The 10,204-nt window shown below is 31.1% G+C and overlaps 1 protein-coding gene across 1 annotated transcript in view; it reads left to right on the top strand.

Annotated features, from left to right (window-relative positions):
* Cbp20 (cap binding protein 20) overlaps positions 1-10,204 on the top strand; it is a 28,760-nt gene continuing 18,556 nt past the window's right edge. The window contains exons 1-2 of the mRNA XM_035359284.2: positions 1-241; positions 4,683-4,775. Coding sequence (XP_035215175.1) covers positions 4,719-4,775 — 57 coding nt within the window. The 5' untranslated portion in view covers positions 1-241; positions 4,683-4,718. The remainder of the gene's footprint in view (positions 242-4,682; positions 4,776-10,204) is intronic.

The raw sequence follows: 10,204 nt of genomic DNA, 5'->3' as shown, positions 1-10,204 counted from the left end.
TATCCTCAAATTTTGATCTCATGCACAAAATATTGTACAAAAAGGTTTTTATTATTCGAAGATATTCCAATTTTCATGCATTCAATATCTGGTTTACTGTGAGAGTTTTGGAAAAAAAAAATTTGACATTTTAGCAAGGCTGAATGGTAACTCGAATGTCTCGTTTTCATGTTATGCCGTTTATGAAAGAAAATATTGCGTTTAATTACGCTTGGCCGTTTTCCTAAAACTCTTGCCATTGGTAAATTTAATTTTGTTTTGAAATAATTTAATTAATTCTGTGTTAAGAAAAACTGTGATTGTCTTTTATGATTCCAGTATCTCAATTATTTGAAGTTAGCAATTACATCGTATTGACTCGAGTATAAGACCCAATTTTTTCATTATAGTTTCGATGTAAAATCTGATAGGGTCTTATAATCGAGTATTTTAGCACACAAAATCGCAAAAGAAGTTTAATTATCATACTATATAGAATAAGTGCATAGTTTAAATACTAAATAAAACACGCATACCTATATGTATAAATCAGGTAACCATTATAATATCCACTTTTAATTCAGCAGTGTCTGTTTAAGCCTGCATCCACTATACTAGTAGGCCTGAAAATAAATATGTACTAATGTGTCATTAAATTTTTCCTTCTAAACTATAGTAAAATATATTGAATTAGGTAACTTGACTTTGTTCTGATGAGGAACAAATGAATTCTAATCAAAAGCATGCTCTCATCAAATATTCGCCTACATTTTAAAATTTATCTTAAAATATGAGGGCACTCATATTTTTGAGTAAATACAGTATTATATAGAAGTCACATCTTTCATTCTGTTCTTTCTGTCATTATTATTAATGTAACTTTGTGGTGTAAAAGAGAATAGAAATGACTGTTCTCTTTTAAATTCTAGAAATAAAAATGTAGGTGTTTAATCTTAAATTTATCCATTTGCATTTAAATGAAATATTAACTAGCTGCTTTTAATAACTATATGTCAGATATTTCTGTTACCTGATTTTCTGAATATATTCAAAGCCTTTATCGGTAGTTTACCAAGTTCCTGATATTAATATTTACAAGACTGTATTTTTCATGAAGTCTACCTTTTATTGCATCAAAACTCATCCATATGAGCAATTTCCTAATAATGTATATTGTCTCATTTCTTTGTTTTAGTATTTTTGAATTACCGTTTAAAAAAAAAAAGCAATTTCAATTCAGTATTAAAAGTTTGAGTATGTATGATTTTCATATGCATGTAACATTTTTTATAATTAGATTTAAAAAGAGTTGTTTTTGTGTCCAGGAATTTTCTTTTTGTAGGAATGCTATCATTTTAAACTGTTATGCATCACCTGATGTATCGATATAATTTCTGTGCTGTATTACAACAGTTGGAACAAAGCGCTAACTTAATAGCTGTAATACAATTGGATAAAGTGCGGAATGGCCCACTTATTTGGCATCTTATATTTGCCGCTTTTTACAAGTGAGACGAATTGGATTTTTGTCAATTTCCTTTGACTTTTTAAGTGAAAATACGTCGATGTGTATATGGACAAAGTCAAGGGTGTGCACAATGCTGAGTTTGTGCAATTCTCTGATGTTTTTTTTCAGTGAAAATAGGTCGATGTGTACATGGATACCGAGTTCTGCAATTCTTAAAAACATGCCAGCAGTGGATGATTCTGCACTTTCCCCATACAATTAAATTAATGTGCTAGAAATAGGTAATAGAGATTTAATATAATTGCTTTAATACAATAGTAATTAAAATGTCAATCTTCTGTAAATGTAACCTGTCCTTCTCCCAATTTCTTACTAGCAAAACATCTAAAAAGAATTCTAGAATACTTAATTTTATTTTGTACTTTTATCTATTGCAATTTTTGCACTCAATTATTATTGCATTTTATTGTATTTTGTATAATAGGTAATTTTCCGTTTCGTCGGCGTAGTCTCGCCAAGCAGACTGTATTGGCGACAACATACACAAAAAAAATATTAACAAATGTTAGTTCTAAGAATTTTTATTTTGAAGGCATAAACATTTTAGTATCATTTAAAATTTTGTAAAAAGCCAATAAATAAAGACAGTAAATTTGCAAAAAGACATTAATTCAAGAATTTACTATGCTTTCATGGTTCAACATCCTGATTTCCTGGTTCATATCATGTGAACACAAGTGCATTTTACGTAAACTGCGCTCCCAAAATTTAGTTCTCTCAGTAATTATCTACATTAATTTCAAGTTGAATCTTAATTTGGAATACAAATTTAAATGCAAGAATTATTTCAATTCGTACAAATAGCTTAATCAGAAGTTATGTAAAACTGCAGTGCTCTACTTTCCTAGGTTAATCTCATTAGAATTGATGAATTTAACCCTTGATTTTGCCTTTTCTATATTTTCGCCTTCGGGTTAGTGGTGTGATTACATCATAATTGACTTAATTACTGCGGATGGCCTTAGGGCATAAAATTGAACTATCTAATAAAAATTGTACATAATTGTATGCCAGTATTGAAAGAAACAGTCAATCTGATAAGAAATGGCTGCGACTTGTTTTGAAAATGAGGCGTAAAAGGTTGCCAGTGAGGATATTCCGTTTGGCGTCAGTTGTACATTCATTGGCAACTTTATCGCCTGCACTGGCAAAACGGAAAAGTATCATAATATTATCTGTATTGTATTTAGTATGGTTTGTATATATTTATTTATATTTATCTGTTTATTATATTTGTACTATCTGATATTTTGACTTTCATACTTAAATACATGCATGCATTTTTGATAAAATAGTATATCATGTTTTATCCTTTTTTACTTTTTGCACAACGCAAACATGCAGTCCAGTTTCACCTTCTCACTGCTCCATTTCGTCGTTTTCCTCTTGTTTGCTTTTCGCCTTGTTTTGACCTGTGATGCATGATCACCCCCTTTTTTCTCTCACCCTTGACTGTCCAGACTTCACTATTGTCATGTGCCCACTGGGTCTTAACATGAGCCGGAAACATCTCGCTTCACGCAAAAATATCGGCTGTACTTGTACGTATATGGATATGGATAGAATTGTAGACAGGGTGCCATTTGTTCCAATTTATTATGTAATATAAAACAGGTACTTTTCAAAAAAGTGACCACCTTGTAAGCTTTTGATAGCATTTAAAATTTGCACATTACTTAATTAGTACACTTAATTATTACTTAATTACTTCATGTTTGCAGTTTTTTCTTGTAATAAGTCGTCTTTGTTTTGTTTTCGCCTTTGTAGAGTTTGCCTGCTAATGAAAAAAGAAATGTTTCTTTTGCTTTCTTTTTTTTTAAATATAGCATTTCACCTAGTTACAGAGAGGGTAGGAATGGACATTCCCTGAAGTTAATTTGTGCAATTTTCTGGTTTTTTGTAAAGTTAAAACAGAAGCAAAGCAGTGCCAAGTTGTTTTGCAATGTTAATTTTTTAAGTTAAAAAACATATTGCTGTACATATGGCAAAATTAATGTTATTATAGATATCTGTTGTGTTTTTAATTTAGTTAATTTATTTCTGTTTTATGTAATTTACAGTGTTTTATTATGGGCGTTTCTTGCAGAAACCATCGTACAGTTGCCAACACCTCGACAACAGGTGCTGTCTCCAAAAAACATGTGTCTTTACGTGAGCACCCTGGTCTTTTGATGAAAGTTCCCATATTCATGGTGTAAATTAAATTTCAATAAAAGTTATCTTTATATCTTGATGAGCAGTGGAAAACTTGAAAAAAGGTTCGAGCATATCCGTTCAAGTTGGCATTAAAGTTGATTTCTTTATTTTATAAACTCAACTGCATAATAATATTGCAGGCACTCCTTATGTCTTGATGAATAAGGATTAACTTGCAGGTTGCATTCTTCTTTACTGATCTTTATATGGGTGTTGCACACCTTTGTGATTAGTGTGCATTATCCATCAGAGCATCCTTGAACCTTGACAAGTAGTGGTCAGCTTTCATTGAGTTACTGGTACATCTATGTAAATCAAAATCACAATAACAACCTTGTATTTAGCGTACATATATTAAAACACTCAATCGATTTCGAGGGCAGCTAAAAGTCCCTCCTCATCAGGAGAACAAAATTACTAGAAAGGGGAAAAAGGAAGAAAAATAAAGCATCGACTGGCAAGGCTGATTTACATCTATGTAAGGCAGCCTTGCCAGTCTGACCATACCTATCTGCTCTTGTGTGTCGCGACTTCGTGGAAGGGTTGGGTGGGTTAAGTGCCATCTTGTAAAACTTCTAAAATCTGCATTTAGTACATTATACGTATTTTACCATTTTGAAAGTTTCCATTACGTTTTATTAAAATAAAGGAGGGTACAGGAGAATTGTTTTCAGTATTTTGTGAAGGTTGCATTTCATATGGTTAATGTGAATTTAGTGATTTTGTTGAAATTATGCAAACTTTTTTTAAAATTTAGTTTTCTAACATAATCATAAGATTAATAAATATTTTATTGTTTTATAAATATGTATGTAGTTTGTTCATAGTTTTTTTTATTTTATTTTATTTTATTTTATTTATTTATTTATTTATTTTATTTAAGTTGAAGGACTATTAAAAGTATATATTATGTAAAAAAATTAAAGACATTGTAGCTTCGAATTTATTTCATTCATGTATTTTTTTATGTTATTTTCAGTAAGCAGAGTGATAAAAATTCCAAAGAAATACAAACATGAGTTACAGATCCAGAGGTGCTGAACAGGGTTCTTACAGAGATCAACAATTTAAGGTATAATTTATTCAGCATAGTATCTTGAGGTATAACTATTCGTAATAAAAAATTAGAGCTTTATTTGGCATTAATATAACATTGAAAAGTTTAGACTTTGAGTTTTTTCAATTTATTTCATTTTCAAAATATGTCACTTCCAAATAAATGGTATAATCATCACAAAATATAGTTATTTATTAAAGCTGTAAAGTGGTAAACATTTTACATCCAGCATGCAATATTATTGATCGATCCTCTGTTACCAAAAACACTGATGAAAAATTCTTTATAAGTAGAAATAAAATTCCTTTTTTTTTTTTTTTTTTTTTTTTTTGTACTTACCAGTAGCTGGATACATAATGCTATAGAACAATAGTTTTTATATATCCTGATTTTGATTACCAGTGGCAGACTAGTACTTACACTATAAATATTATTGTTTTTTATTCCTTCGTATCTTATGTAAACATGAGCCAGTTAGCTATAAAATGTCTTCCACAAAATCATCATTTTCTATCTTCTAGGAAATAACACCTGGAGGTATGTGTCTAAGCTGATCAACAAAGTGTATATATATATATATATATATTTTTTTTTTTTAGCCCAAAGGTGTGTTAACCCAGAAGAACTATTACTCTCGAAATAACATTTTGATATGAATCACTAAAAGTGTTGTATCACTTTTCAGATTGTTACCAGCAAATATTATCCCCCTGTATTATATTTAAAGAAATTAAAAAATGAAGAATCTGCATGAATGTATGTATGTTTCTTGCATTGTTAAAAAACAACGATACCTAGAGCCATCACATTCTGAATAATGTAGTCCTCCACTCGAATATGAGCATTTGGAAGTCCGAATTTGGAGTTTGGAATTTGTTTTATTGTCTGTTTCATATTTTGATATTTTGTAAAACTTTAACGGATTTTTTATTAACAAATTCAATGATTTCAAAGTGAGCAATGGAAACACTGTATGGGGGGTGGAACATTTATTGCTTCAGTGTGGGAGACTATTTATTGGAAATTCTAAAGATGAGCTATTTTAAAATATTTTTAGTCTAAAGGGACATTAACCCGAATGTTTTCGGATACTGAAGAACCTTAAGTTATTCAATATATATGTAATAAATTCAGGAGCAGGAATTTTGATGACATAGAAGTGTTGATCCATAATGACTAGAAAATTTGAGGCGGAGGCAGATTAAATTTTCAGTTTTATTTTTAGCAACATGTTGCGACTACACACGAGTTGGAACATTGAATGTGACTGTTCCAAAAGGCTTACATTTTTGATAACTTTGTAGCAAGAAAGCAGCAGTCCGGCCAAGGCAAAGAGTAGAAAGAAGTGTGTAATGTTCAGGATGAAATCTTAAGTCAAACTGAGTTAGTTTTGGTTCTCGTAGCATTTTGATTGGTTAGTTAATATTTTTGTAAAATTATTATTGGATGCTTGAGTTTTAGTTCAATTTACATCACCAGAATTATGTAAGAGTCATATGACATAGATTTTTCTCGAAATAACGCAGTGCAAATAGATACTGCTCTTTTTAGAGTAGAGAAGGGAAGTTAAGTTACGCTGCTAATTTAATCTTTTACATATTCTTTGTTTTTCTTACATATATATGTCAGAATATAAAAAAAAAGCTAAAAAGTGGTCTACACTGAAAATGTTAAAAGTTTATTGTGGAAACGAAATTCCGAGAATTACTCTGTAATTTATATTTGGCACTAAAGACTTTTTGGATAGCCTGATTCTAGGAAAAAAACACTAAACTTGGCTAATTGGCTTTATCATTTATTTGTTGTAATATTGCTGAAATCTGCTAAGATTATTGTAATAAATTAAAGAACTTTTTTAAAGTATTATTATCTTAAGTGATTTAATAGGTTTATGTTTAGTGATTTTAAACAAATAAGTTAACTAATGCTCATGCAGAATCCGCCTGCTTTTTATCTAAAGAATAATGCTAATAGGCATGCACTGTAATGCAAATGATGTTTCACATTTTCAATATGTGCAAAATACCATTTGTGTTATAGCACCACCTATTAGGGAATTGGTATACTAAATTTTTTTATTTAATGAATTGTATTTTTATACTTTAATGCATAAATAGCACTTTGAACTTGGCGGGGTCAGTCCCGCATCTATAGCGTATCCGTGACAGGATTCATTATCCCCCCTTCAATAATGGAGCTATTTTTGTGAGCAGTGTCCTTTCGTTCTGCCTTTCAAAAATTTTGGTCATCCCTCTTTAAATTTATAGTGTATTATAAGTGTTCTATGGAAAAATATAAAGTTTGTTATTCCCTTCACCCAAGGCCTAGAAAAGTCTCGCACACTTACCCTGAATTAAAAATGAATTCACGTCAAATAATGGCACAATTCCTTTTGTAGGATAAATCTGAAAGGGAGAAAATAGAAAATCATGCATATTCCTCTCTGTTGTAGATATTGACAAATTCTAGTGTTTGTTATAACTTTCTAAAATATTCTTAATCAAGCATGATTTTACTTCAGAATTGGAATTTCAATTTTTTAACTACGAGGGATGTTTTTTAAGTAAGGGCTGTTTGAAAATAAAAACCAAATGAAAGAAAATTTTCAGAAACCAAATTTGTTTTCAGATTCTGCATATGTTTCTCTATTTTTTAACATAGTTGCCAAGTTTGTTTAAACACTTATCATACCTTAGAACAAGATTTTGAATACCCTCTTCTTAGAAACTTGCTGCTTGCTCCGATAACCAAGAGGTCACAGTCGTTTTCACATCCTAGTCAAGATACTTTAGGAAATTTGTTTGAAAGAGTGCTTATGGTGAAGAATCTGTTCTCAAGAATTTTCACTTCATCTGAACCCACCATATCGTCTGTGATCACAGATGGGCGACCAGAGCGGCTACTCATCATGGACTTTGTTGTGGCCAGCTTACACACTTTTTAAGTCTCCGACCCACTTACGCACTTTGCCTTCACTCATGCCAGTAGCTTTGTAAACTTCACAAATCTACCAGTGAATGTCTGCAGTAAACAAGTTTCTTGCCGACAAAATATGTATCATTGACCGTACCTCGCACGGGGCAGGTGATTCGATAATCTTGATCAATTTAAGGACACAGAACAGACCGTATAATTTACCTACACAGCTGCAACTGAGTATAGTTGTTTCCAAGGAATGCCGGGACACGATGCAAGCACTTGTTGCCAGCAGCGTGACACGTATTAATGTATACAACAAAACAGCCCGCCCTTAAAAAACATGCTACGTATTTGCATGCAGAAAAAGGTTATGTTTATAAAATTTCTTCCGCTACAATGTTATGCATAAAACTAATGTTTATTTAAGTTATAATAATATTCATTGATGAACAAAAATTATTTCATTTTCTCAGATATTAATATTTATGCGGACATGCAATTTTATTTTTGTAACTGCTGGCTGTTAAGAAAATGCGGAAGTTTAATTTGCTAACTTTGTATAGACTATTACTGTACAGTGTCCCCCTTCATTTGAGCCATATTTTTATTGGAGTTCTTTAAATTTTACTATACTTTAGTATAATGTTTGGTATGTGAAACTTTGAAATTAATATAAATAACAACCAAAAAATTTAATGTTGCTGGTTTATAATCCTTAAATTTTTAATTCTTGCATGTATAGTGAAAACTGTCTTTTGTGTTAAATGCTACTTATAGCATTTGGTGAGGTGTTAGCAGTATTTTACTTCTTTGATTGATTGAAATATTATTAAGAATTTGGTGCTTCTAATTTTTTCCAACTGTACTGTGAATTTAGATGTTTCATTTGACTCTGTGTTAAAGACAGGAAAGGAATTAGAAGATTTAACTATGTGAGTGAATGAACTTAACTGGATTTCTGTTTTAGTCTGTTGCTGATTATATCATGACAAGATTAAGCTAATGGATGGGGGAGGATTACAAATGATGTTATATGCCAAAGCATGTAACTCCTGTGAATTACCGTGTCTCCAAATATGTACCGTATATTCATGACGTGCAGGTTTTTTTTTTGATAATTTTACTCTGAAAAATCGAGGTGTGTGCCTTACGAGAAACAAAGCAATGTAGACCAGGTAAATACACGTTGGTTGGCATAAATTATTTCTTTTTGAAGCTATGGTATCTCCAGAAAATATAACATTATGTGATGCTGCTGTATCCTCTCAAATAATAAACCCTGGCCAGGGATTTGTAGAGGATATATTGGTACTTTAAATCAAACTGTTATTCTCTGAATGGTTTTTGCCAAACTTGGCTTCTTAGTTATAACATTGGCAGCTTTATCTGCCTTTGTTAGATTACCGGTAGATTTTAAAGGGTCACTCGGGACTTTTAAATCCATATTTAGTGCACTGATTGTTACCGATTGAAGCTATTGTTTAACAAGTAAAATTTTATATAACATACTTAGATTAGCAGTTTTTTTTCTTTCAGCCATAGAATTAAATTCTGCTAACGGATTTATTCTTTCCCATTAAAATGTTCTGGGCATGTGTTGCTACATACTTAGGTAGGAGCTGCAAAAGCTGCTGGTGGTAGCTCGGATTTTTTTCCTGGTAACCGTCGATCAGTATATTTCTTTATGCTCATAATTCAGAAAAAAAGATTTTTTCTGTTAATTAGTGGGCTTGATGAAAATATGCGCAGCATATTTGTTGACATTTTTTTCTTTATTAGGTGCGCATCTTATTTGGTGGTGCCATGGTATTTGTGAACATATGGTATGTAATGAAGCACACTTAGAAGTAGTAATGTTAAGATGTTGTTCCATGAAAACAGCAAACTTGGTGGCCAAGGTAGATTAAATATTCATCTTTAATTTCAGTTAAAATTGAGGCAGGGTCTTAGTGAGAACTAAGGTAGAAGCAAAGTAACTGCTATCTAGTATGAAACCTCATCAAGAGAAAAGTGTCAGTTCTCAAAATTTTGAGTTCAAAGTCCGAATTAGTTACCTCTTCAGCATTATGCAAGTCATATGGTATGGATTGATCTAGAAATGATGCAATGTAGGAATAGTTATTATTATTTTTAGAACAGAGAGGGAAAATAACCAAATTAATAATTAGGAATTAAGGGACTATTACTAATTTAAATTATAATTTTGATTTACATGTATATATTTGTGGCTGTTTTTGGCTAACTGAAAATGAAAGTGTCAAAAATATAGCTTTTTTCCCAAAGTAGGGCTGTACAATATAGAACTCCTGATTATCTGGGTTTTATTATTTGTGCCCTTTGGTGCTCCCTGAACTGAGTTCTATGTGTTAGTGTAAGTAAAAAACAGAGGTTTATATTACATGTAAAATATGTTTATATAAAAATCAGAGATTGATCTAATTGGGAAGAATTCAAAGCAATAACTGAAGCTGTGTGGCAAAAAGTTGAATATAATTTTGAATGTCACAAGAACAAAAGAGACAGAA

Source organism: Stegodyphus dumicola, chromosome 2, assembly GCF_044657685.1.
Source record: "Stegodyphus dumicola isolate Sdum_Otavi_A_Nest chromosome 2, ASM4465768v1".
NCBI lineage: Eukaryota > Metazoa > Arthropoda > Arachnida > Araneae > Eresidae > Stegodyphus > Stegodyphus dumicola.
The sequence above is the reverse complement of the archived record's forward strand: the minus strand, read 5'-3'. Positions and strand labels throughout refer to the sequence as shown.